The sequence below is a fragment of the Pempheris klunzingeri genome, chromosome 13 (assembly GCF_042242105.1).
Source record: "Pempheris klunzingeri isolate RE-2024b chromosome 13, fPemKlu1.hap1, whole genome shotgun sequence".
In the NCBI taxonomy this organism is placed as follows: domain Eukaryota; kingdom Metazoa; phylum Chordata; class Actinopteri; order Acropomatiformes; family Pempheridae; genus Pempheris; species Pempheris klunzingeri.
In genome coordinates this window covers 2,094,716-2,122,441 of record NC_092024.1, presented here as the reverse complement: position 1 = coordinate 2,122,441, position 27,726 = coordinate 2,094,716, and the positions used below count along the sequence as shown (strand labels likewise).

The window sequence follows — 27,726 nt, the reverse complement described above, 5'->3', positions numbered from 1 at the left end:
GACAGGGGGCGACAGAGACACCGGCTGTCCCCGTGCTGGGAGGCCCGGGGCTGTTCCCATGGTATCTATTACTGTTTCTTATCAATATTTTAACCCCTTACTGCCTGAATTTATTTACAATTGTATAAAAAAAATAAATGATTTGTGTTTTTGCATTCAAGCAGATGCTAAATTAAGTGGAGATTGTTAATTTGAATATAGCATAGCATAGACTAGTACAATATAATAATAGTATAATATAATATATATGTATATACACATAGAATATATATATATATTTATGTATGTGTGTATGCATCTATGTATATATAATGTATACATAGAAGATGCATCAACCAGCATCAGTGGGATACAGAGGCCACCTCAGCTGCAACAGGCAACAAGGGGTTAATAATGTAAAAACTCCATTGCAAGTAAGGTAGTGCATTCAAAACTTGACTTTAAGATAAGTACAGAAGTATTATCAGTATAAAGTATGAATGTAGCCTTCTTAAAGTAGTAAAAGTTGTCAGTGTGAAGCAGAACATTTCTTGTAGAGCAGTAGAGCGTTATCATATATGATATGTTTGGATTATAAGGCTGATGCGTTCATGCATACACAACATTTTAATAATGCATCTAGTCAAGGAGGAACTACATTTACCTTTTTACATACTGCTTGGGTAATGCATCGTAGTAGGTGATGAGTAACTCTGTCAAATAAATATGTGGTAAATGGTTTCATATGTGCTCCTGAAATGTGGCCCAGTAAAAGTATAATACTGAAAAGAAAAGTTAAAATGGTAAAATCGGTAATAAGAATGTATTTCTTCATACTAATTGGATTAATGTGTCTGATATAAACTTATGATAATGAAGATTATATTAGTACAGTAGTGCAGTAACTGTATCACAGTGCATTTCACCGCTGCACCTCAATATTCTTGAAAGACTACATGCATGATCACAAACACATATTTTGAGTGGCTGCCATGTTTTTGTTGCTACATCTGCAGGATGTGTTGCCCACAGTGCACGAGATCAGAACTACACAGGTTTGCCTATTTGCACAAAATGAAGCTTTCAAGCATTTTTGTACTTCATGACCACATCGCCCCGGCTGATGGTGGCTCATTTCAGGTGAAGTGGGCTGTCGTGGCTTCTGCTTTCCTCAGTGTAACAACAAGTAAGATCCATGTAAAGCTTTCTAAAGTAAATAAAACAATGTGAAAACATTTATTAAACTACAGAGGTAAAACACAGCTGAAGCAGGTTGACAGTATTTACATTTTAACAACGAGTATAAGGAGAGCAGCCACTAATTCAGCGACGTCAGACTGTTTCAAGTTTATTCAGGCAGCACGGTGATCCCTCTCCCTGCTGCCGTCCAGCTGCATATTAACAGTTGCACATGTGGCTGTGTCATATCTAAGAGGCCAAAATAAGTTTGATGCAGAAACAAAGTACCCATATTCGGAACATCTCACTTTGTGCCATATCAGTATAAAGGCATGTACTCAACAACATAAAAATCCAGCATCCACCTTCACAGGCGGATGCCTTTAGTTTGAATGTATTTATTGTCTTTCTGCTCCATCAGGACTATTCCTGGTACTGCCTCTCTGTGGCAGTGAAGAAATCCTCCAGGACGCTCCTCAGGTACTCGAAGGTGGGCCTGTCCTCTGGGTTTTCCCGCCAGCACATATTCATGACGTTATAAAGCTCATCTGGACAGTTTTCTGGCTTTGGCATCCTGTAGGCCCGCTCCAGGTTCTGGATTACCTCTGGGTTGGACATACCTGGTAGAAGGTAGGAGAAAGGGCAATGGCCATGATGTCAGCAACAGTTATAGTCCATCACAGACTTGTAATTCTATAGAATTATAAAATGATGAATGATGGTTTAGTGTGAGTGCAGTGAATGAGTATCTACCAGGGTAAGGTATGCGTCCGTAAGTCACAATTTCTGTCAGAAGGATCCCAAATGACCACACATCTGATTTTATGGAAAAGGTGCCATAGTTGATAGCCTCTGGAGCAGTCCACTTGATGGGGAACTTTGCACCTATGAACACAGGAGGAAGCCTTATTCCTCAGAAAAAGTTTGAACTCTTGGTGGACCTGCTGCACAGATTTTCATCACACAAAAACAAATCATATTCTATCACACATTACTTGAACATTACTGAAAAGGGGCTCCACGGGTTAGAAGGAGCATGTGATCTCTACAAGGTCTTCTTACCCTCTCTTGCTGTGTATTCGTTGTCCTCGATCAGTCTCGCCAGCCCAAAGTCAGCAATCTTGCAGATGTGTTCATGAGACACCAGAATATTGGCTGCTCTCAGGTCACGATGGATGTAGTTCTTCTCCTCGATAAAGGCCATGCCGTCAGCCACCTGCAGGAGGCAGCACATCATCAGACCTACTCTATATCTGCACTTTCTAACATGAAATGCATGAATCTGAAGGGTCTATTTCTGTGTTGTGCAATATTTTGTGTGTTGGACAGATGAAACAGGAAGATTCGCAATCAAGGGAGTTTTTACCACTTCCCCAGGTCAAGTCCTTACTCCCCTTGCCTCTGTACTCCACCCACGCTACTCCACCCAGGTGCACAGCTGTGTCTGCTCCACTTCCTGATACTTAGAGCTGCAGCCCCACCTTTACCTTACTGCAGACTGGCTGATTTTTTCCAGAGGCCGTGTTTCTGACTCAGTCAAATACTACATGAGTCATTTGCTCCTAAGCACACCTCAGAGAGAAATCGATACTTCGCCTATTAATCTATGAGGCAAGTTGGTGTGTGAGGGATCGAAAATTGAGAAAATGCTGACGATTTCCTGAGAAGTCATCACCCACACATAATCACTGCTGGAATGTGACAAAGTACGTTTACTCCAGTGCTGCACTAAAGTACAATTTTGACGTGACTTCAGTATTTCAATTATATGCTACTTTACACTTTACTCCATTACATCTCAGAGGCAAATATTGTACTTCTGTACTTAACTCCACCACATTTATTTGACAGTTCCTACTTACTTTTCACATAAAAAACATGATTATATGATATAATACAGTACTAAAATATTAATCTACCCAGTAGTACAAAGAATAATAATATTACACTGTTGCCCATAACGTTGGAATAATTGTTCAATACCCCCAATTTAGTTAAAGCCTGAATACACAGTTTGCAAAGGTTCATTGTGGTTTAAGTTTCACTGTAATGTGTTTGGAAGAGTTTGATCAATAAAGTTGAGAAGATATACACTTTATTTATCAAGAATAAATCACATTGTCACAATCATTTCATGAGAAGAGGTAAAAAAACATTTTATTCCAACTTTATGGGCAACAGTTTATTACACTGTAAAGTATTAACACTGTGAAAGGAGCCATTCTGTATAATAAATAATTCATTTTATTTATTATTAATATATTTTGCTGATAATTTTTTCTAGTATTTTTAGATGATGTTATTTCTACTTTTACTTAAGTAAATGATCAAAGTACTTCTTCCACCACTGCTCACAATAGACACCAGTGACACTTATGTGTGTGTGTGTGTGTGTGTGTGTGTGTGTGTGTGTGTGTGTGTTCTGCTGGGTCTGTGGTGCATATTTCAGACATAAGAATCTATCACATAGGCCCGACTGGCCCTGGGGGTCTTGTCAGAAATGTGAGATGTACGTATGTTTGTGTATTTCATAAACTTCCCCATGACCTCCCGCTCAAGCAACATAAGGCCTCGCTCTCCCGTAGCCACCAGTCATTTGAGGCAAATCAGGCTCCTCTGATTACATACATGCACACACATTTTACGCACAAGGCATAATGATATGGACAGAGTGTCCAACACTGCGGCAAGACCAAAGTCATTAATCACTTGAATTTTTATCGTCTTATCACGTGATGGATAAAGCTACTCGCTTAGCGTTTTTACCACAAATGCTATTAGAGCATGACGACTGGCTAGAAAGCGTCTTTCTGTACAATATGTTCACTGCAAAGCCCTGCATAAACTCTGCCTCTCTGGGCTCTAAAGCGTCAGAGAATTTGCTTTTTCCGGATGAAGAATCTTTTGTCTTGTTAGACTGTGAAACTTCAGTCTATCTTCCTGTGGTTGTGTTTTCCATTCCCACAGCCATGAAACGTGTAGGTGAAGTCAAAGTGTCTTTAGTGACATGCAACATTTAAAGAAGTAGATGTAGTCATGATAAGAGTTTGACATTTTGGGAAATACTTTTATTCACGTTGTTGCTGATATCTAGAAACAAAGACTAATGCCGCTCTTATGAACGTGCGCTTGAAGTTAAGCTAGAGCCAGTAGCTGGTTAGCGTAGCATAAAGACTGGAAATTGGGGAAACCGCTAGCCTTGCTCCATCCAAGGGTAAAAAAATAACAACCTGCCTACCAACACTTCCAAAGCTCACTATTTCACGTTACTATTCAAGTTACACGTCGTTTGTTTTAGCATTTTGTTGCAAGAGTCTCTGTTGGTTGCCGAGCTAACTTGCTATGGCGAGAAGACTCCAGGAAGTCACTGTTCACAACCCAGAAAATGTCAGACACATAACCATAGTGAAACCACAAATTGTGGTTTTTTAAAAACTTTTAGTATAGACTAAACAAACCAGATATAGGGTGTTAAATACTGAACTTTGAAAGTGCTGACAGGTGGACTTTGTTACATCAGGAAAGACCCAGATAGGTTGTTTCCCCCTATTTCCAGTCTTCGTGCTAAGCTAGGCTAACTGTCTCCGAGCTATAGCTTCAAATTTAACAGACGCATACAAGAGGGGTAATGATCTTCCTACCTAACACAAAAGAGAAAGAAAGAGAATAAGCATATTTCCCATAATGTCAAACTATGGCTTTGACTAGCAGCCTGTGTCAAACACCATGTTCAAACATCTGACCAAATTAGTAATTTGTCACACTTTGAATTGTAGCTATATCAACAACTTTCCCATGGGTGACAGAACACAACGTTATCACTTTGGCAGAGCCGTTTCAGAGCATCTTACTATCAGCTGCTGAAAATACAGCAAAATAAATTTCTGAGAAATTGAGTGGAAATTCAGCATTGTGCGTTCAGTTTCCGATTTTGTCACCACGCCCTGATTTTGACATTTTAGTTGAGTCGGCATCTTGGTAAATGGATGAAAGATTTAGTGTGACATGCACGTCCGTACACACACCCATCCAGCTCTTTTGTTATCACCAGATTAGTGTTGAATGTAAGTCTCATTGCAACAGGGGAACAGTTTCCTGTCTATGAGGATCATGCCGAGAGAACAGGAAGTGAAAGAATAAATGAAAGGGAATCTGATAAATGGAGTAAAAGACAGACATAAGAGCAGACAGATGCAGACATAAGAGCACAAACACAATGACAGTTAAAAAAGAGATGACTTGCCTGAGACGCCATGTCTATCAGAGTGTTCATGGACAAATTGCTTCCTTCCGTTGTTTTTAGATAATCCACAAGGCTGCCTGTAAAAACCACATTCACGTTATATCTCCTCAGAAAAGTGCATATTGTGTTTTTATTAACTTACCTGGTACCACTAACGAAACTCAACAATATGAATTTAATTCACAAAATTGTGTCAGCCTCAACAGGTGAACCATTTTGCAAATAAAATATAAACTGTGTGAACTAGATTACCACCACGAGTACATCCTGAACACTCCAGATGCATTCACTGGTTTAATGTGTTGTATTTGTACAGAAGACTGAGCAACAGTAAAACGTAAGTTTTAATTGGAAAACAAAAGTAAAATCCTGCTTTGTACAGAAGACTAATGCTATTTTCTTTGGTCAACTATGATTCCTCACAGACATAAATAGACATGGATTTGTACCAGAATAGTAGTTTAAATCAGGAAGTTGATGCATACTTTCTGACAGCTGACTTTGTGTTGAGTTTCATTAGCTCAGAACAATACCTCTGCACGCCAGCCAACCAAGTCAAACCAAAGGAAATACTTAAAGATGAATGACTGTGCCAGGAAAGAGGAGACCTTTGCTCCTCTGCTTAAGTCCGGAAGACTGCTTTTGAAGTCTGAGAACCAGAGGAACACTCTTTGTCAAGGTCACAAAGGGAAGCTGGGATGACACGCCTGTTATTTTCCATCTTTGCTGTCTTCGATAATAAAAAAAGGGACAAACTGAAAAGACGGGAACTCCAAGCCATCCTTTCTCTTGACAACAGAGGCAACAATTGTGTCCTGTCCACACGTGGATCCCAGACAAAGAGGCAGCCTCATGTAGGGCCACTGCTAGTGGTTTTACAGGCCACACATGCAAGACTATACAAAGGCTCTCCATTCAGTTGGGCTGTAAGGCTGCTGCTGTGTTTGTCACAACATCTCTCTATGCATTTTTTTTATTATTCCTTCCAGTGACTTTTGAGGTCAAAGTGAAACGGAGAATGGATCATTTCAGAAACTGGATCACTTCCATATGACTGTTTCATTTCAGCATAGAGCCTGTAATATGGAAAGTTGTTTGCAGCTGTTTGACCCCATTTCATTCTTTGTAATTCACAGTAATATTACATGTACTTTGTTATGTAAGATGCTGAACAAACTGCTATTGTCTGAGTTTGTTTACAAGCGCGACCTTTTGTGTGTCTGTGCATGAGATCGTGAGTGTCTGTGGATGCTTGTGAGAAATACAGAATCTGGCAAGTAGCCAGGTCTCATCATGGGTGAACAATAACCTGGTGAATCACCCTTGCCTATTTTAACACCTCCTCTCAGAGCAGCCAGGAGAGACTTCCCCTCGGTGAGTAAACAGCAGTAACCTGTCTGGAGAGGCCCGGAAAAGAAACGAAAGTTCATGTTTGCTCTGTAACATTTTTGCACAGAGCAGCGAATACTGGAGGGCCATGAAGAGAAGCCGAAAATAGCCTATCAGAAGGCAGACCACTTCAGCAGAGCGGCATGCTTTGGGAGCCATGACTTAGCTCCCTTACTGAGGTTTACTCACACAGCTGCATTCATGCACAATCACAAGTGATGATTACACTGTTTAGTTCTAGTAATGTGCAAATGTTATCATATCGTTTATCAAGCACAAATAGATAAAAAGGCAGCAATGGTTTTGTGATCAAAAGCCAATTCAACAGAGTCACTGGTGTGAGGAGCACTTCTGAAAATATTATGAGTCATTAAAAGGGTGAAGCACACCAGCAGAGCTCAGTCTTTTGTTCAAGCATGTGCTCAGGCACCCAGAGCCTGATAACAGATCAACAAGTTTGATCCTGAGCGTCTACGACACAGAACTGACTAGAAACCACTTTCTTTGTCTTTGCTCCAGGCACAGAGTTTACCCCGATGATACAGTCTGTGGTGTTCAGGGTAACAGGCCAGATTAAGGAAATGATCATTTCAGACAGGTTTAGACCTATTTCAGGTGACTAATCTGAACTAAAAGATCTGGTTTGATTACAGAGGGATTTCGTTTTAATTTACCTTCAGTTGAGCATTCATTTCTTGGAAATACCCCGGGACAAGGTTTTCCTTTTCTTTTGATGCTTTCAATTATATTCCCTCTTAATGGTTGGTGTTATTAGTAGAATGCCCCAGGATGTGACACATAGAGTATTTCTACCCACCGTTTTCCATGTACTCTGTGACAATATAGATCGGTTCCTGGGTAACGACGGCGAAGAGGCGGACAAGGCGTGCATGCTGCAAGTTCTTCATCATGTTGGCCTCCGCCAGGAAGGCCTCCACCGACATTGTGCCCATCTTCAGGTTCTTAATTGCCACCTTCCTGTTGTTATTGTAGACACCTGAAAATGAACATTTGGACATCAGTGAAAGACTTTGATTCACACACGAACAAGTAGCTCCGTGAGGCTGTGCGTACATGTTGGTACAATAATGCTTTGAGCTAAATGCTAACCATGTTAAAATGTTCATGATTACAATGCTAACCTGCTGATGTTTGGCAGGTGTAATATTTACCATGATCACCATTTTAGTCTAGCGTGTCAGCATGTTAACATTTGCTTATTAGCACTACACGCAAAATACAACTCAGGTTTTTGGGAATGTCATTAGTTTTGCAGTAAGTAATGGACAAAAATGGAATTTTGGCCTGATGGTGACACTAGCAGAGAAGTTAAGGGATCACAAAAAATTTTCTTGAGGGGAAATAAGTCAAAAGCTGATGAGACATTTGAATCAAAATGTCAAAATAATGATGGCACTAGGAGAAAAGTCCAGGGATCACCAAAGTCACAAGAACCAGATGTACCAACTAATGTGCCAGTCCATGGTGGTGGCATGGTCTCACCCAAGGGCATCCAGAATCGCTGGGATTCATCCTCTGGGGACCATGGATATCTGTACCAATTTTAATGCCAATTTACCCAATAGTCATTGATTTATTTCTCTCATAACCATGCTGCCACCACGACTAAAGGAATGTTTTGTACATGTGAATTGCTGCACCATGTTTAGTGTAAAGTAAACCATCCCAGCTTGAAGGGGTCATAAATCCAGTTGTTATGTCGTGTGCTGTGATCAAATATGTGCTGCACTAATAACAGCTCCACATGACTCTCAGGCAAACAGGATCTCATTCCAGCTCTGGTACAGTAACACTTCCGTATATCATGTCAACCCATCCCACAGCCAGCCAGTCATTTAGCACTCTGAGCATCTCACACCATGTATGAAGCAAAGCAATGCTGGGAACAAATTATAGTCACTATTTAAAGCATTCCTCCATTCAGTTTATCTGCAATGGAAATCTTCTCGATAGGGTTATCACATATTTTCTCCTTAACTAGCAAGAATAAACATTTCACAGCCAATGACAGTCACTCCCATTATTCAAGTATGCCCTTCAACCAATGTTTGGATGAGGATAGAGAAACAAATGCAGTGCCCAGGCTACATGCAAGAGGATACTGTAAATAGAAAGTGGCTGTGAAATGAGAACGAATTCCATGGTTGGTAGTGTTTAGCTCTAATACAGTGGTTTGTTTGGGATGTTGAATTGTGTTGGCAAATGTGGATGGAAAACAGTCCTCCAATTGAATAATAAGGCGGTTGTGGCACAGATTATTTCAGCTGATACCCTTGTGATCAAAACATTTTGCCTTCTTGTTTAACTTAAACCTCTGCAATGACAATAGACATTCATGTAAGTTTTAATGAGAGGCAGTTCTGCCAATCCGTGAGCTAACGTCACGGGTACATTCATGCAGTGGGAGTGATGTTGCATAACGGGGATAATACCTCACATCATTCTCCAGTTAACCAGCTCATACAAGCCTACAATTAAGGCTGTTTTGAGGAAACTGTTCTGCATGCACTGCAGAAAAACCCTGGCTAACCCTGACTCTCAAGCAGACACACAGTCAAGCCCACAACTTCATTGTGCAGACTGGTGCAAACTCCAATGTGCAACACTTAAATGATTAGATTTCCTTAATCAATCAAATCAATAATATCCCCACATTCAACCATGAAGCCCATGTTTTATTTGTGTGTGTGTTTATTCTTCATCTTCTCTGTCACTCACCCATCCAGACTTCTCCAAACTGTCCTGCTCCAAGCCTGCGCTCCAGCTTCAGGGACTCCCGGGGAATCTCCCACTCATCCTGCCACCAGGGCTTCTGTGGTGCCCTCGACTGGCACGGCTTCACCAGCTTTGTGCACAGCCCATCTACCTCGCCTGGGTGACGGACAGAGGAGACAGCTTTAGAATGATTCAGACAAAGATCCCACGGTAACCTTCATTAATCCTTTCAACAGGAGGTTGTACGCACGTGAGTGATGCTGGACGAGCTCCTTCAGCGAGTTAAAGGATATCTTGGCTGAGATGTAGAAGCCGCCATTGTCCATGTTGCGGATTCTGTAGTGCTTGACTCCTTCACCGGTGTTGTGGTCCAAATCCCTGATTGATAAGGAGTATGTCCCTGCAACAACAGGACAGGAGGTATAATCTAATGTGAAATGATACAAATATCTCTATATGTGGCACCTTTAAGCAAATGTAACAGACCATAGAAACTGCTGAGAAACAACCTTGTGAAAGAGAAACTCTGGTTATGCGTGGATTGTACATGATGAGAAAAAAAACGCCGCTTCACCTGGGGTTGTCTCACTCTCTCGAATGAGGAAGGAGCCCTGCGTATTCCCAGGAGCGAGGAGGAGCCTCATGGCTTCGTTTCTAGAAATGTTCTTAAAGAACCACCTGCAGCAGAAACACACAACATGCTTCATGCTTTGAGCTAACCACTTCCCTTCCCTCAGGGACGCAGCATGCATTTCATGATATGGTGCTGAGGTTGAGCGACATGGCGCTGAGATCAGTGCCATTGTGCTTCCTGTATGACGTACGGTTCAGTCTCCACTGTGGTCATTGCAACAAAGTTGTGTGGGATGTAGCCCTGCTGGCCTGTGGTGAGAGACTCCGCCAAATACCACTCTGCATCGTCCCTGGAAGTTAAAAGAGACAGTGAGTTCCCGTGAGGCCCCACAGCAGTCTAGGTTCTCTGATGAATGGGTACACAATCAGAAGGCAGATTCATTCACAAAGGGTTTTATCGGACTGTAAATGATCGCAGCATGAAATTCACCTCACTACATTGCCTTGTCTTACGTATCAGCAGAGGAGACAGGTGCGACTGCAGAGTCGTTATACTCACCACACAAGCTATGAACACTATTTACCACACTGTTCTGTACCTTCATACCGATGTCTGTCAGGGTTGTAGGCAGAAGTTTGGAAACACGAGTCCAAATTCACCTTGCTGAATTCTTATCTAACTAATCTAAATGTGTGCATTTTTTTTTAATCATTTAAAATTATTTGTGTTTAATTTATTCACTTACATTGTGTACTGCTACTATCTTCCTACATTATGGTCTCTTGATGGGTATGGAGAACAGGAAATTAGCTTCACTTTGACTTGAAAAACAGACAGATTTAATCTACATAATTCTAGATTCCACCTGACACACCACAACATCGAAAGAAACCTGATTTCTGAGTCTAATCGCAGAATGTAAACTCCTTTTCATGTCATTATGGCACCCAGAAATCTCTAGATATATCATAGAGGGGATGACCTCATGGCCTTCAATGGCTCTGATTGATTAAAACAAAATTAAACTAAATTTAAAAGAGTTTGATGGACAACCAAATAAAAACAAAGAAGCCAGTCCCCTTTAGCTATATAGTCTATATGCATATTTACCTTTATTTCCTGTATTTATATGGGATCCATAATTAATGGTTTCCTCTTTCAAACCTGTCATGTAGGCATGTGGCTAAACATTTTTGACGTGTTTGCTTTAAGCGATTCAACGGTTGATGGCAGAGGCAGACAGGAAACACGAGGCAAGAGCAGGGGGATTAACATGTAACAAGTCCCCATGTGTACATGATGCTGGTATTTAACACAGCCCGTAACAAACCACAGTGGTTCTCTTGCTCCGCATGTAATGGTCTGGCACAGTTATGTGAGGTTTCAGGTACTGTGGGGGGGTTGGTGATAGTATAAGAACTGCTGTCTGCAGCTGAAATGGTATCGTATATCTTTATACCAAGCTTTGCTATATGTTAACCGGCAGCTTACTTGTTGAGGATCTTGAGTTTGTCTCCCTTCTCAAAGCCCAGGTCACCGTCATGGTTGGGTTCATAACTGTATATGGCCACCACAAGGTTGTCTGCAAGAGGAATATTTTTAGTTAAATTGAATATGGATTAAATACATTGGGGTTGTCTTGAAGTAAAATAAAAGTTATTGCCGTAAATCCTTTGATAATTCCTGCTTTAGGTTCGGTGGCAATAGTGACTGGGCATCCTCGTCTAGTCCCCATTATGACATTTGTGATGGTTACCCATCATTGATAAAGAGGCTGAAGGTGAGATGTACAGAATCTTTAGATTTGCCAAAGCCACATTTCTCTTGCTCAGCTAAAGAACATCTCCAGTGCACTTTAACAGGACTGACCACATTTTATCTCCGAAGAGAATACAAACGCCACAAAAGGTCCAGCTTACAATGACTTGCTTTCTTACTTCAAGACAGAAATATAATACAGCAAATACAGGAGGACGACACGGGACACGGGGGTTGTGTAGCCCCCCCGCGGCATCAAGTGTTGCTTATCGGCTTTCTGGTGACTTAGAAGTGTAACTGAATCCACAACGGCATGATACAACGAAGCAAACGATTTAACTTTTGTAAAATACAAAAAAACTCATCTGAAAGATACAATAGTCAGAGATGTAAAATCAACTAATGAACTTCAGTTGAGGTAAAAAATAAGAAGCTTTTTAATGCTTTTATTACATTTTATATTTTCTTTAATTATTCTTGCTATAATACTTTATTACTTTGCCTGAAATTTGTAAATCACACTTAACATTTACTTTATGTTGTATGTTTGTACTTAATTCATCTCTTAATTAATACTGCTTTTCTATTTCCATTATTTTAGTATTGCTACTTCTGTGCTCTGCATCGTCACCATATAACATACAAACAGACCGAAAAATCAAGAAATGAAGTGTATCCTGTCACCTGGTAAAGGAGACGTAGGAGGTGACTGCTGCGATGGGTACGGAATCAGCTGGTCTGTGTACTGGTGAGAGAAAATCAAGATTAGACTTGCGTTTCATGTTCAGCTTGCCAAAGAACAATAGAAGAGTCATGCGGTAATGCAAGGCCCTATCACATTCCACATTCACAGAAACAGCCATGTACATTTCTGGTTTATTACACACATGTCGGCGGTAAATCATCAGCAGTGTGAGACAAAATGTCTCTGTGTATTGTGGCACACACAGGTGTTTTTCTGCTTTATTCCTAATCTAAAGGGACATCTAACTCAGAGGAAACAAACAACATTGAAAGAATAATTATGGTCCTATTTAATCACACATACAAAAAACAGCTTCCCTCGTAGTTACGTAAGTTAGGAAACTTTTCAATAACAGATTGTACTTTTGTTATTTGCTTGATAATGGTTACAGAATTTACACATGAAAAGAGTCGCGGGGGCCTGTATAATGTTCACACCTTTTTACTTGTTCTGCACTGCTGTCAGTTCATATGTGTCCTCCAAGCGGTCACTCACATTCAACCACACAGTCAACCCAAGCCCATTCATGTCAATGTCAGTTACACGCAGACAGCCATTCATACAGTACAGTGCATCATGTACTTTATATTTCTACGTATTTGTATAAATGTATATGTACAAATAAAAAGATAAATTACACAAATAGATTCCTGCACATACAAAATGTACATAGACACTTACTGGGTTGCATGACTGAGGTGGTATGGGACAGTTGCAGTGTTCACAGATTTCATCCAAGTTCTCAATCCAGTCGCTGTCCGAATAGTCCGAACTGCAGTTACATCCCATTTTTTCTGCAATTTGGAGGTTCTCATTATTTTTCAAAATGTGTTGTATGGGCATCAAGGTGTTAATACAATAACAATGTCTTATTTTATTTATGGAAAAAGCCTCCACTGAAAGTATTTTCAGCAGCTTGGGCAGCTATGGTGTCCCTGAAACATGTCGCTTCCAGTCATCGACATTAAATACAGCATAAATAAATACATGTACGGTGGCTGTCTATCTATCTATATGCACATAAACATACAAGTACGACATAAAAATATTACCCAGAAAATATTTCGAGGTTTGTCACACTAACTTTTCTGAAAACTGCTTTAAACAGATGTGAGTGAGGGCCTCATCTCAAAATGGAGGCTGAGTAGTGAATGAGGCTTGACACTGAGAACCTAATACCGATAAGAGCTTTCATTTCAAACACCCTTTTGACACACTTTTTGTGTGTGCGCACAATTGTCACCTAAAAACCTAAAATGTCTTCCTGTGACAGACAATTTAATTGTCAAGAGCACTTTCAGCGTTGCAAATCACAGGCCTTCACATGTTCTAACTCTAATTCAGACTGGAATAGCAGGACCAATAAAACTCTACAAATGCTAATCTTGTATAATCCAACGTCTGCATGTGTTCTGTATTGTGTTTTACACTCGGTGCACTGTACGAACTGGCTTTCTCAAGCCCACTTAGCTCCCTCCGGACCACTGGTGGAACAGGGTCAGTGGGCTAATCGCAGCAGCCGTCTGTCCCAAAGGCTCAGAGCCGTGAGAAAAATCTGGAGAGGCCTGACCCGGCTATAACAACAACCCACCACTGTCGTGAGACCCCAGGGATCGAATCACAGGAGGATCACTAGAGTTTTTTTGAATGATCAGCACTCCTACGCCTACTGGCCAGCACCCAGGGAGTCATAAAAACAAAGTCAGCATTTTCCATTGAGGGGCTACCCTCTGCTTTTTATGATCTGCTGCTGAAGGCCCTTCCAAACAAATACTCATGACTGTTCTTGTTTGCAAAGTGTCATGGCTGTAGATGCTAAATGAGGTCTGTAAGAATGACCTAAGATATTTAGTTCAATTCACTGGCAGTGTCAGTGAAGGTTGCGGACAGATAAGCTGTTTGTTTTTTTTTTAACATTTCATTTTTATGTGAATTTTCTTGTTGCACCAATTTTACATTCAAATGAGTTCATTGCACTTCACGTCCAGTCATCACCACTAACATTATCTCCCGCTTGCGCACACTCATGTCAGTTTACTAGCACACAAATGTCTGAGGTTTACATTTGATTTTAATGAAAAGCTCATAAAACGGATTCATAAGATACAATGCTCGTTTTATTACAATGAGAAAGCGTCCGGTTGCTCTTAGGTGGCTCCATCTTCTTTGTAATACAGACTTTAGTCAGTAACAGTGACACTGACACAATATGTTTTTTTCTTTTAACAAGCTTTTGCATTATAAATATGTAATCTACAAAATATGGGTTTTAGCTAATTATTTCAATACTTAACATTACTTCTGGGTATGAACATCATTCTTCTATATTTTCAAACAACAATATATTATTAAAAAAAGTAAAAAAATCAGAACCTCTATAACCTACCCCCCTGATTTATGTAACATGATATTTGAACTAATGGGATCATAATAATTACAGGGAAATGCACCTACTTTAGTCACAGTCTTTCTTTTCTCTATGTTCTAATCACATGTAACGCTGATAGAATCATGATTTTGGAACTTACCTGAAATGTATGAAATGTCTCCTCAGGCGTCCAATGATATCAGATTTCAAGTGCCGCCATAGAGATAGTCTTAATCAAAGTTCTAGTTATTATTCTAAAAGAGCTATTTAGCAATACCTGAGCTTTTCACTGCTGGAGCCTGGGTGTGAACGTGTCATCATCCGCTTCTCTTATTATAACTAACTCAGTGCAAGGAGTGCTGATGTGTGACTGCACACACATACACACACTTTAGAGGAGAGCGACCCAGAGAGTTTCCTGTCGTTGAAAGGTTGAGGGCAGCACTGCAGGCTTCTAACAGGTGCTTCAGCGTGCAGCTGTGTGTGAGCAGGGGGAACGTTAGAGGCTCCTTGGTAAAGGGGTCATGGCAGCATCTTTCCTGAAGATGTAAATGTTCCAATACAGTTAAAAAATAAGGCTATGGCAGGCTGCGAGACAGTGGTGAGGTTAAATTTATATTTTCTACATTGGTGCACAACACCTGTGAGTCTGTGGCCTTTTAGGTGTGGAACGTCATCGTGGTCCAGGATGAATCAAAAGAACATACTTAGCAGTATCATACTTATTTACAAGTCATCATATTTATTGGGATCTCCCACAAAAGACCTTTGTGGGCGATTTTGGACAGTGTGTTTTCCTGTGTAGTGGTCTCAGGCCTCAGATTCAGTATCAACACAGTCAATCACACATGTGGTTTGTTTGTGGCCAGGAAGCTATTTCTCACAACAAATATGACACATGACACAAAAAAAAGACACAATTGGTCACAAATGTCCCATTTACAGAGAGAAAAACAAACTAATTGCTATCAGAGGATGACTGTCTTATGAATCAAGATTTAAAGCTCTTTGTTGAATGGGGGCCACACCATGGGCACGTTTAGCCCCCAGAGGAGACATGAAATAGGCAGTCTCTCAGATTGCCAACACACTCTGAGCCTGTGCTGTCACGTTTTCTACCTTTTTGACATCTCTGCTACGGGCCGCATCTCTTCTCTTGTGGTGAACGGCTGCTGCTACAGAGCCTGCATCGGCAGGAAGTCAGTCCAAACATTACAGGAAGTGCTCTGAAGTACGCACTTCACACTGCCACAGCATAGATTAAGTGTCTCTTGCGATGAAACCACCTGGGCTCACTCTTTTTCCGTTTAAGTACATAACTGAGAGAGTCAATCTAGGATGGTGGGTGACATTTTGATAGAGACATGTGTTAGGCCAGCCTTTTACCGAGCTGATTTCAATAAGACAACTAGAAAACAGACACATCCACTGAATTCTATCTGCTTCTGGCAAAATTTCCTCATTAATATTTTGAAATAACAACCGTGGAACAACTGGCACGTACCACAGCGATGGAGATCATCTTTAGGCAGGCCTCATGAGCCTTAAAGGGTATTCCGAGTTTCCCCTCGACCGCAGTTGTCACTACTTCCAAATGTGGTTGGAAATCACATTCTGTTACGCAGTCGAACAGAGATACTATCAATACGCAGAACGTTTTCCAGCCCTCCTACAGCCCGCTGCAGGTGCTGGCCTCTTAAAATGTGAGCAAGTACAGCTTTTGTTTTGCTGCTGATGCTTACTCATGTACACTTCTCTAACCTCGTCTAATCCATGCTTTCGTAAGTTTGTTTGGTCTCAGAACAAGCGGGCGGATGCATAGGCTTTATTTACACTCTAAAGTCAGCCTCCTGCTCATATGAAGACATGTGGAAGGATGTGGGGAAAAGGTCGAGGGAAACTATCTGCAGGGCAGAGCTGAGTGGCATGAGAAACTCAAGTCTGCGGCGTTTGATTGTGAAAGCATTCACTGGAGAGCGAGGCCTCAAGGAGGTGCAATACTTCGGCCATATTCCATACGGTATTCATTTCCACTATTGAGGTCTAACATCACACATGAGGTCATCTGTGTCCCAAAGTATGCCACATTACAATCATCTCAACAGTCCTAGTTTTCATTTCACACAGGGGCCGCGCTCTGCCAACACATATTTAGTTTCTCGTTCCACTAATTATGTCCAACAATGCGCATCCCTCTAGGGCTACATTCATATGTTTGGATACTACACCAGGTCATGAATGTCTCGCGGAAGGAAAGAAGAGACTATTGTGCAGAGTGGCTTTAAGACCAAGGATGGGTGATGGGCATGGGCCTGATGGAGCATGTGGTGACATTTAGCCTGGATAAGAGTGATAATAAAACCAGCCCATAATACCCATAACCAAGTAATAACCACTAGTGTACGTGCTAATAAAATATCAGATAAAATATCATATAGTGACTTAATAAAATTGCTTTAATATTGTGTGTTGTGTGAAAGAGAAAATAGCAATTTACATTTTAAAGCATTTTGCTTTTAAACTTACATACATTCATATTACAGTAACATGATCTGCATTAAATGACAATAATGCACATTGGGGTTTTTTTAGATTTCACATAGTTACAACCAATGTCAAATATCACCCGACAAGAATATTTTTAATCATTATTTTTACTTTCCCTACTTCTCGTTACTGAGGATATTAAGCTCTATAACAAACCATTTAACTTGCTCTAAATTGCTCACTGAGCAGCAATATACACTTGGTCACTGTCCAGCCCTGTACGTACAGTTCCCAGTCCGTGCTCTGCAGCATCTGGATAATGGTAATGGAAAAACAACATGCATTAGGCACAGCCTCCTGGGTCCTGTCGCCGCAGTGCTGAGGCTACAGAGATATTTTTGGTTTGTGAAGAAGAGGTGTAAAAATGCTGGAGTGTGACCTCCCACTTCCTTTGAGGATATGGGTGGTGACAGGAGGACACTTCAACGGCTTTTCGCTTTAAAGTGTTGCTGAACATTTGTTTTATCTGAGCAGCGTGGACCAGACAGGTCATCTTCATGCTTCAAAAATATTTTTTTGCTAGTGACGCAAAGCTTCCCAACCCCTTTGGCTTGTGGCCTGATCAGTATTACTCTCACTTCTCACATGTGAAGCGTTGTTTTTACAACACCAAATCATTGGGTGTTACACAGTGAACATAATGCCCATTCCTTATCAACCTTTACCTCTTAGGCTTCATCTATCTACTCTGAGGATCACTGCAGCGTGGAAAGAACAGTCAACAGTAGAGCAGCCCAGCCTCCGTCCAGCAGGAAGGTGTGTTGGTATTGAGGGTGTGTGCCCTTACAGGTCTCCACACTCAGCCAAGCTGCACATGAACCCGAAGCACCAACAGTCTGTCTTCACTCCATCACAAAACCACCTCCAGAGGAGGAGGCAGCCATAATGATATTGCACAAACACAGAGGAGGCGATGGGAACATCCTCATGAGGACATGAAGCACAAAGAGTCGAGGTTTCAACACAGTGAGAAGCGTCTGGAGTTGATGTTCATCTTGGTGAGGCCCAGGTGTTTGAGCGGGGTGGACAGGGCGAAGGCAGCCTTCATGGGGATGTCGCACAGCAGGTCCGACTCCTCGCCGCACTCCTCCAGCTCGTACGACGCGTCGTCCAGCATCTCCTTGTGGCGGTCACACACCTGCTCCACCTTCAGCCGGTGGATCTCCACGCGCAGCCGGATCAGCTGACGGGCCAGGTGGTTGTCCTGAACCTGCATCTCCCTCTGAGAGGGGGAGCAGGGTGGGAGTGAGGAGGGGAGGTCGAAGAGAGAAAGAACATCAGTGAAATGCCAGAGAAACATGTGGAGGTTTGGATCTGGATGTCTCTCATCATAGTTCTTATCTTCTTATCAAAGTGTGTAAATCACTGGCATGGGGAGCATACGGGCTGCAGCCTGAGAGCGTGAGAAAACAGACATCACATTGTTTCACCTACTGTTTGTTTTAGCTGTGAGGCTGCATGAAGTCAGTCATGCCATCCCCTGATTTAAGTCAGGCATTCACTCAGAGCAGCAGATCACTGGCACCTGGAGAGGGGACTTTTACAGGCTTGTCTCTTGTTTCTCACTCTTTTCTCTTATTATTATGGCTTTTTTTTAATTTTTGCTGCCGTATATTTGCATTCTGGTGATGTTTTTTCTTTATTCTATCTGTACTCTATCTTATTTTCCTCGTAGTAGCACCTCGTGACCTTGTTAAGACGGATGCTATACAAATAAAGATATTTATCATTTTCTACCCGACAGGTGGAGTAGGAAGATAAACATCTATTTGACAGAGATGATGGAGAACTTTGGGTTTGACGGGTGAAAGTTGACTTTAACTCTCTGCAACACACTTTCTTTATCAGAAGAAAAGGTTTCGGGGGTAAAATCACTTCACTCACCAGCTCCTTTCTCAGAAAATCCAAAGCATCGTCGATGGTGTCAAAGCCGCAGATGTTGCGCACGACCACTTGTGAGTTCTCAGTCCTCAGGGTAGCAGGCGTGGACCCCAGCTGCTCTCCGGAGTCCGGACTGTCTGCTGAGTATCCCTCCTTCCACGGTCGGCTCTGGACGCGCTCCTGCCACTCCAGATAGGATGGTCTGCGAGTCTGCAGCTTCAGCTTCTCTGTGAGCGCTTTCACGCTGTCCAGATCCTCCGCGTCTCCCTCAGAGGACTCATCTCCAAACTCTTTGAAATCCATACTGACCGGAGTCCCAGGGTTTGATGTCTGGACCAGCAGCTGAGAGCGCAACAGGTCCTCGCCTCCTTTATATGGAGATCAGGCGCAGTGACCGCCCATCCAGCTCAGGACGCAGAGGCTGGAGCACTGCAGGCTCTTCGAAGGAGGGGAAGCCACATATCTGACACGATCCATTGGTCACATACTGATTGGAAATTAAGTTAGAACTATGCTTTCAGGATTTCAAAGTAAAGTTCATTTTATTCATCTGTTTCACATAAGACAGGCCCACTCTGCCTCCACATCTTTTAACTTATTTTAATCACACATGCAGTGGTAGAAAGTAAGCAAATACACTAAGATTTCAAGGTACTTCTTTACATGAGTACTACGTTTATAGTAGTCGTGAAGTTTTCAGATTCCTGAATAAAAGTATTATTGCAGCAACGTAGAGATGCTTCAAGTTAAAGTCCTGGATTCAAAATCTTACTTAATACTTAAACACAGAAGTATCATCAGAGAGGTGTTGCCTACTTAAAAGTAAATAATGCAGGTATTATTGTAACAATACAGGTATTATTGTATGACATACAATCATTGATGACATTAGTGGCTGCGTCTTACGGATGCATAAGTGTGCAAGAAGCATTTTAATGTTGCTGTTGTGGATGTAAAGTCAGCGGAGTAAGTTGTAACAACTGTCAGATCAATGAACCGGCTTTAAAAGGACATTTCCCTCTGAGTTATAGTGGAGCTAGAGTATGAGTATAAAATAGCACCACATGGAAATACTTCATGCAAATGCAAATACATTAGAAAATGTGCTCTTTACCACTCCGCCTCTGTGCTGCACTACATTTCAGAGGGAAGTTTTGTGCTTTTTTCCCCCCCAAGGACTATTTGTCTCAGCGCTGTACTTACAAGGTATTTTGCAGGTAAACAGGGAACATACAAAACTGATCAAGTGAGAAAGAATGATACCTAAAATAATCTACCGACAATGTAAAAACGTGCTGAATCTACGTGAAATGCTACATTACATGAAAGTGCTGCTTGCTGCTCTTGTGCATCAGTGAAACACATTACAGCCCATATATAACACCTTGGAAGTTGGCCTTCTGCACAGTGTTGTTACTTTTAATAATAAGTAAACTGCTGTGTGTAAAACTTCATCTTTGCTACTATTCTTTACTTATATTTTTACAGTGTTGCTGAAGTGAAAAGGCTGCACAGCCTCAACCTAGAATGGATGAAAGTGTGAAAACCTTGCTGGAGTTTTGACCTGAAAGTAAAAGACTCCAACACCTCCTGCTGTAGTGCTGTGTGCGTTTGACTGTGCTGCCATCTGGTGGTCAGTTATTATACAGCAGGCAGGTCCCTGCTGCGTCCTTCCCCCCATCACACCCCCCATCACACCCCCCATCACACACCCCCACAGTGCAACAAAGTTTTAGCTGCAAGATGTGACACATGTCAGAGTTGCCGTTTCTCAGGAAACGTGCACTTCCGTTTTCTTGTCTCCTCAAACCCACGTTTGAATTTCCACTGCAGTGTCGCGCTCAGCCAGAAGGCGCAGCCACACCGGGGGTCTGTAAATGCTCTCAACAAAATGAATCTATTTATAGGCTCCTTATCGCCAAACAAACAGAGCGCTGCTGCCCAACCAGCCGGTGTAAGCAGAGGAGGGAGTTTGCTTTCATTTGCTCTCAAGAGAGGCGAGGAAGTGATTTGGAGCCACTTGTGCGTAACAAGTTCAGCAGTTCAGTCTTTCGTTCGCGACGGGGGAGCTGATGGAGTTTTCTGACCACATCAAGACCGCCAATGTGGAGGATGTTGTGCTCCGACAGCCGCTCCACCCTCCGTGCAGAGGCACCCTGTGCATCACCGGCCACCACCTGCTGTTCTCGGACAGGGAGGAGGGCAGCTGTCGGCAGGTCTTACTGCTCCTCAGGAACATCGATGCCATTGAGAAAAGGTGAGGGAGGATGTAAGCAGTAGCACACGGTCATTTTCTTTCCTGTTGTTTCCAAAAAAAATAGAACACACTAACAACAGAATTCAATTAAAAGCATTAATAGTGCATTTGATTGCTTGAGAGTACTAATTACAACACTTAATACAATCTTTGGAGCTCTAATTTCCTCTGAGGCTTAGTCACAAGCATGATCACGATCAAATAAATGATCAACATGACTAATCAACACCAAAGCTGTCTCTACTGTGCCAGTGAATGCCTCAATGTCTTATTCATGTCTAACTAAATTATCCCTTAAATCCTTTTAACCAGTGTGGAAAACCCTATGGCCTATTCCGGCCTCTTCTCTAAAGCAGGCAGCAGTGAAAGGTTGGACCATTTGGATGGATCATTTGTGTTGCCATGTGTCTGCTGAGTGCTGCTGCCACTGCCCAAAGAGCTGAAATAGGAAATTTGCTAACACCCAGTTACAGCAACTCTTATGTTCTCACCACCTTCCACACGCTCACCGTGTCGTGGGCTGCTTCCTACTAACACTGTTTTCTTAGCTTTGTGAGAGCCTCAGCGTTGCAGAAACCTCTTGATATATTTTTGGTCATCAGCAGAGAGCGCAGGGGCTGCACAACTATTTTTGAGACAGACAAAAGCCACACACACACACACACACACACACACTCACACACACACACACACACACACACACTCACACACACACACACACACACACACACTCACACACACACACACACACACACACACACACACACACACTCACACAGCCCAGCTGACCAGGTTCGCCTTCCTTTTCTGCTGCAACTTTCTGCGCTGCTGGAGCCAAAACATGGGAGTTCAAGGGGGGAAGTGGACACGGGGGTATTGCTTTCATTGTTTTGCTTGACAATTATAGTGGTGTTGGTGTGTTTGTGTGTGTGTGTGTGTGTGTGTGTGTGTGTGTGTGTATGTAGGATGTCTGGATCTTCAGGGACCATTACCATCAAGTGTAAAGATCTGCGTGTGCTCCAGCTTGACATCCCAGGCATGGAGCAGTGTCTCAACATAGCACGCTCAATCGAGGTATAATGAATAATCTAATAATCCTATTAAACATCGGCCAGATCATTAGGGAAATTAGAATATTTGTTTTACTGTCTGGGATCTAACATCCTTTCTTTAAATGCAGCATCCCTCATTAGTTCCCTCTTCTGTGCTCCACACCTGATCATGCTCTCTTTCCCCAGACCCTGTCCTGTCTGGACTGCGTGTCGGAGATGTATCCTTTCTTTTACAGGCCTTCTGACCTCAGCCTGCAGGCCCGGTGGGGTCTCTCATCCCCTGAAAAGATCTACGGTCAAATGAAGGAGCTCGTAAGCAAACACATAAAGCTCTGTATCGTTTAAGCTGGCTGTTATCCCACATGCATAAAACACATTCACACACACAGTCTCACAGGCAACATCCACATGACAGGACATGCCAGGGAAACTGAAAGTTAGGGGTCAAGATTCAGGATATCCCCGTTGCTTGGCTTTCATTTGTTTTCCCTCGCCTCCAGAATGTGCTGCACACAGCTTGAATTTGTGCTTGTTAGACAGACACCTTCCTCTGGGAATAGCATGTTGCCATGGTGCAGGGTGGGCCCTGAGGGCAGCATTGTTGCTGATATTTTATAGACACAATGTTCCCAGATCATGTAGGATATCTGCAGCTTTCATCAGGCAGGCCTGGTGGCTCTACCTCTCCCAGAGGAAACTGGTTGGCGCTAACATGTCTAATGTCACTGCGCAGTAGCACTGTAGCACTGCAGCAGTGAATTGTTCTTAACAAAAATGGATCATGTGTTTGGGTTCATCAAATGGAGTTTTAAAAGGTTGTTTGACATTTGGGGAAATAATGCTCTATCATTTTAATGTCAGGAGTTTAATGAGGAGATGAAGCTGCAGCCGGCTATTAGCTTAGCTTAGCTTAGCTTAGCTTAGCCTAGTTTAGCTTAGCTTAGCTTAGTTTAGCACAAAGACTGAAAGCTGGGAAAACAGCTAGCCTGGCTCTTTCCCCTCTAAAGCTTACATCTTAACATATTACATCTTGTTTGTTTACTCGGTGTAAAAACAACAGGTTTTGGTTTTATTAAACAAATGACATATCACATGTTCATGGAGCATTAGCTTTGCCTGTGGCAAAAGCTAAGCTAACTCCTGGCTGTAGCTTCACATCTATTGTGCAGATACAAGAGAGGCGCTGGTCTTCTCATCTAACTCACAGCAAGAAAGCAAATATGTGTATTTCTTCAAATGTAAAACTAGTCCTTTAAAGCTCCAGATAGTTTTTTTGGAACCTCTTAGCCTAATGAACACATTGGCATCTCAGAATACCTTTTCATGCTGCAGTTTGGTCATATTGGGTAAAATATTAATTTTGCTGCCAGGTTCGGCCTCTTGTTCACCTGTATCAGGTGACAAATTGAAAATCATGAGAAACTCATAGCTTGTTTGCCATCTAGATTTTAAAGGCCACTTATTGTAATTCTTTCCTTCATTCGTGGCGAGCGATAGTGACTAGCCTTCATCATCGTCTCCCTCCTCTCTCTGCAGCATGATAGGTGGAGGCTGAGCACTGTGAACAGAGACTACTCAGTGTGTCCCTCCTACCCTGCAGCTGCCATCGTTCCCAAGAACACAGATGATGACATGCTAAAAAAGGTGGCCAAGTTCAGACAGGGGGGCCGCTTCCCTGTCCTCTGCTACTACCACAGGAAGAACGGCATGGTGAGGTGCTGACATGTATCTCCACCGCATGCCGGTAAATCATGCATGCAACTAAACAGATCTAATCAGGCTAAAACCTTTCAGGTAATCATGCGCAGCAGTCAGCCGCTGACAGGAGCCAATAGGAAGCGCTGCATGGAAGATGAGCACCTCCTCCAGGCTGTGATTGACGGCTCAGACAAAGGTTACATCATTGACACGCGCTCCAGCCAGCAGGCGCAGCAGGCCCGGATGACAGGCGGTGGCTTTGAGTCCAAATCGTGTTATAGCGGCTGGAAGAGACTGCACAGGCAGATGGAAAGGTGTGTGTGTGCCTCTGAAAGGTGTTTAGCACGAGTGGATGCTGTTTGGCTGTTTTTATGATGCGCTGACCTTCTTCACCTCACTTTCATGATGTCTGTTTCCAGGGGTAAAGCGCTGCAGGAGAGTTTGATTAAACTGGTAGAGGCCTGTGGTGACGAGTCCCATAATATGGACCGTTGGCTCAGTAAGCTTGAGAATTCAAAGTGGCTGTCTCACGTCCAAACTGCTCTTTCAACTGCTGGCCTGCTGGCAGAGTGTGTGGAGAGGTAGGAACCAAATGACATATTGCAGAAGGTAAATGGACACATATGTGAGGATTCTGATATGTGAGGATCAGCAGCACTGATGGAGGGGCTTCCTTTGTTTATCATGTATAAGAACAGGGCTGCTGTATATCTGTTGGTTCTTTCCATCAGGGACGGTCATTCAGTTCTAGTTCACGGCTCTGAAGGAAAAGACTCCACTTTGCTCATGAGCACTCTGGCTCAGCTCATCATGGACCCCAGCTGCCGCACACTGGAGGGCTTCCTGGCTCTACTGGAGAGGGAGTGGGTACAGGTGTGTTTCTGTGTGTGTGTGTCTGTGTCTGTGTGAAAGATTGGTAAATACAAAAGAAGACTTGTGGGAATAAAAGTTAAACATACAAATAGGCCCTAGAAATAGAGACACATGAACATAATATCAGTGGCATAGGGTCACTTCATCCAATCAACATAGTGTTTTTTACTTATTATTAAATTACTTACAGAATTTCCTATTGCAGGATATTTTCACACAGATTTTTTATGGCTTAAAAAAAACTGTTATTGAGTCTGACATCAATTTTGGGATGAAAAAGTTTATCATATTAAACAAAGCTTAATGTTTAACCCTTGTATGGTGTTCGGGTCTGTGGGACCCGTTTTCATTTTTTTATCAAGAGCAAAATGATACGATTAATCATTTTTTCAAACTCAGACTCATTGGCCTTGGCTCATATTGATGAGTCTGAGTTTGACAAAATTATTAATCGTATAATTTTTCTTTTGATAAAGAACATGAAAACAGATGAAATCTGGTCCACAAACCCGAACACCATACAAGGGTTAAGTTAATGCTTTCAGTAAAGTCAAGAAATCAAACTCCATGAAGCCTCATGCCCGGAGTGAGAGCACATTGAATTTTGTTACTGTGAACATTTGCAGTCTTTCCTCGGAGCTCTCTGCTGTTTTTCAAACACAAGGATATTGCTCCACAGTCTACCCCTAACAGGAAATGTCTTTTTAAAAAAAATCATATTCAGTCTGCTGCATGCAACGGTCATGGACTTAACAGAACTTGCTTCACTTCACCTTTCGCCCCTGGTGACTCTGAATGCGTCCCTTGTCCAACAATTCTTCCTCCGGTGAAACATTTCTCAGAATTTTAGGGGAATTTGCATGTCAAGTCACAGTCAAAAATGAGGAAAGACCTCTCTGATATCACTTTAAGTGTTCGTAGCTTTTAAAAAAAGCAACCGTACAGTGTGTACTATACAGTGTTGGGAGGGTTATTTAAAGCACTTAATTAACACAATGCAACTGACTACATTTGATTACTTAACCAACAAAAGTTTAAAACTGGGCAATAAAGCTGAAAAGCCCTAAAATGATCAATTAAGACCAGACAGTGCTCAACACTAGACGTTCTGCTATGTAACTTGAATTAATTAAGCAAAATATTATTGAAATTCCAGCACTGAAAGAGTTCTTGTCCGGCAGCTTTGTCAAGTGCTTTTCACAGGTATGGCAAACACATGCTGTCCAGAGCAATGCGTGTTGATTTGATTGGTTCTCCTTTTTGAATTTGCACCGCCTCTTATCTGCCAATCAAAAACAATGTTCAGCATTTTGGTGCATAATGCCAAATAAATGGAGCCTATCTACATGTAGAGACAGCTGCCTGTGAGCCATCCCACTCCCGATGGAGTCGCACTCAAATTTGTCTCACCGGCTTTACTGACCCACGTTGTCCAGAAATATGTCAAAAGTTGCAGAACCACAGAATGAATGTAACCGACAACATTTTAATAAAAATGTATAATTTAATTACATGTAACTAGTTACTCCCCAGCACTGCACTGTGTATATATATGAACATGTGCTCATCTCTCCAGGCAGGACACCCATTCCAGCAGCGATGTGCCCACTCAGCCTACTCCCATGCGCGTCTGCAGCAGGAGTCCCCGGTCTTCTTGCTGCTGCTGGACTGTGTGTGGCAGCTGTGGCGTCAGTTCCCGCTGGCCCTGGGCTTTTCTGAGGCGCTGCTCCTGAGGCTGGCGACCGAGGCCTACATGTCCGACTACGGCACCTTCCTGTGTAACAGCCACCAGGAGAGGTCAGTCGTAGTTCTCACTGTGACAGGTCTTTCGGAATTGATGGGTGACTTCAGACCAGCCTTCACTGTTACATCCGAGGCGTCAGTCACACTCCATGTTGCTCTTCCCTCACAGGTGTGCTCTGGGCGTGATGGAGAAGACTCACTGTTTGTTCCAGGCCCTGCTGAGGCCCATGGAGAGAGATTACTACTCAAACCCCCTGTATGAGCCCACTGAGCTAGCAATCTGGCCCTCTGTTCACCCTCAGTCCCTGCAGCTTTGGAGGGGTAAGCTTCGATTGGCACACGTATTCAAATCATGTTTTCAACCTCTGACCTTTGACCGTGCTAACTGATGATTCTGGGGTTCTGGGGTCTGATCCTTAAGGATTTTTTCTGAGGTGGACCCAACAAGCTCGTCACCTTGAGGAGGCTCAGGAGGAAATAAGGAACATGGTCAATGAGTGGGGGAAGCTGGCACTCAGCTGATGCCCTTTCAGTACATGAACAAGAACATGTACAACATGTTTGTTGCCAATGTGTGATGCCTTTTGACTGTGGAATTATAATTTCAGATGTCACACACGGCCTTCTGTGTTTAGATGTACAGTATTTTTTTCATAAAACTGTATTAGAAAATAATTGTTGATGTCATTTGAGTCTGTTTAGAC

General features: G+C 42.4%; 3 protein-coding genes across 5 annotated transcripts; 1 reads left to right on the top strand and 2 right to left on the bottom strand.

Moving 5' to 3' along the window:
• Window positions 1–1,192: 1,192 nt before the first annotated feature.
• lck (LCK proto-oncogene, Src family tyrosine kinase) lies at window positions 1,193–15,288 on the bottom strand. 2 transcript variants are annotated; one of them, XM_070841843.1, is made up of 13 exons: window positions 15,132–15,288; window positions 13,285–13,397; window positions 12,543–12,603; window positions 11,592–11,682; window positions 10,351–10,449; window positions 10,101–10,204; window positions 9,777–9,926; window positions 9,530–9,682; window positions 7,608–7,787; window positions 5,402–5,478; window positions 2,221–2,374; window positions 1,912–2,043; window positions 1,193–1,778 (listed from the first exon to the last, which is right to left on the bottom strand). In XM_070841843.1, exons 2-13 carry the CDS (start codon window positions 13,390–13,392, stop codon window positions 1,582–1,584), a joined length of 1,506 nt encoding a protein of 501 aa, XP_070697944.1. In that variant the 5' UTR covers window positions 13,393–13,397; window positions 15,132–15,288; the 3' UTR covers window positions 1,193–1,581. The 2 variants fall into 2 exon arrangements, with proteins under 2 accessions (XP_070697944.1, XP_070697945.1); XM_070841844.1 differs by having other exon boundaries at window positions 1,193–1,781; window positions 1,915–2,043.
• A 2,138-nt stretch (window positions 15,289–17,426) lies between these two features.
• Window positions 17,427–19,730, bottom strand: fam167b (family with sequence similarity 167 member B). The gene is made up of 2 exons (XM_070842336.1): window positions 19,403–19,730; window positions 17,427–18,740 (listed from the first exon to the last, which is right to left on the bottom strand). The coding sequence occupies exons 1-2, from the start codon at window positions 19,700–19,702 to the stop codon at window positions 18,477–18,479; spliced, it is 564 nt and encodes a 187-aa protein (XP_070698437.1). The 5' UTR covers window positions 19,703–19,730; the 3' UTR covers window positions 17,427–18,476.
• Window positions 19,731–21,269: 1,539 nt separating this feature from the next.
• On the top strand, window positions 21,270–27,691 carry LOC139212071 (myotubularin-related protein 9). 2 transcript variants are annotated; one of them, XM_070842522.1, is made up of 11 exons: window positions 21,270–21,656; window positions 21,969–22,025; window positions 22,622–22,730; window positions 22,895–23,020; window positions 24,245–24,418; window positions 24,503–24,720; window positions 24,826–24,987; window positions 25,138–25,279; window positions 26,856–27,076; window positions 27,192–27,343; window positions 27,444–27,691. In XM_070842522.1, the coding sequence occupies exons 1-11, from the start codon at window positions 21,472–21,474 to the stop codon at window positions 27,542–27,544; spliced, it is 1,647 nt and encodes a 548-aa protein (XP_070698623.1). In that variant the 5' UTR covers window positions 21,270–21,471; the 3' UTR covers window positions 27,545–27,691. The 2 variants fall into 2 exon arrangements, with proteins under 2 accessions (XP_070698623.1, XP_070698624.1); XM_070842523.1 differs by lacking the exon at window positions 21,969–22,025.
• Window positions 27,692–27,726: the final 35 nt, after the last annotated feature.

Coding starts and splice junctions, on each gene's coding strand:
- fam167b (XM_070842336.1), bottom strand. CDS start 19,702: ATGGATTTCAAAGAGTTTGGAGATGAGTCCTCTGAGGGAGACGCGGAG. Junction 18,741..19,402: donor ATTTTCTGAGAAAGGAGCTG/GTGAGTGAAGTG, acceptor TCCCCCTCTCAG/AGGGAGATGCAGGTTCAGGA.
- lck (XM_070841843.1), bottom strand. CDS start 13,392: ATGGGATGTAACTGCAGTTCGGACTATTCGGACAGCGACTGGATTGAG. Junction 10,205..10,350: donor ACCACAGTGGAGACTGAACC/GTACGTCATACA, acceptor TTTCTGCTGCAG/GTGGTTCTTTAAGAACATTT. Junction 9,927..10,100: donor AGAGAGTGAGACAACCCCAG/GTGAAGCGGCGT, acceptor CTGTTGTTGCAG/GGACATACTCCTTATCAATC.
- LOC139212071 (XM_070842522.1), top strand. CDS start 21,472: ATGGAGTTTTCTGACCACATCAAGACCGCCAATGTGGAGGATGTTGTG. Junction 23,021..24,244: donor ACGGTCAAATGAAGGAGCTC/GTAAGCAAACAC, acceptor CTCTCTCTGCAG/CATGATAGGTGGAGGCTGAG. Junction 27,077..27,191: donor TGTAACAGCCACCAGGAGAG/GTCAGTCGTAGT, acceptor CTTCCCTCACAG/GTGTGCTCTGGGCGTGATGG.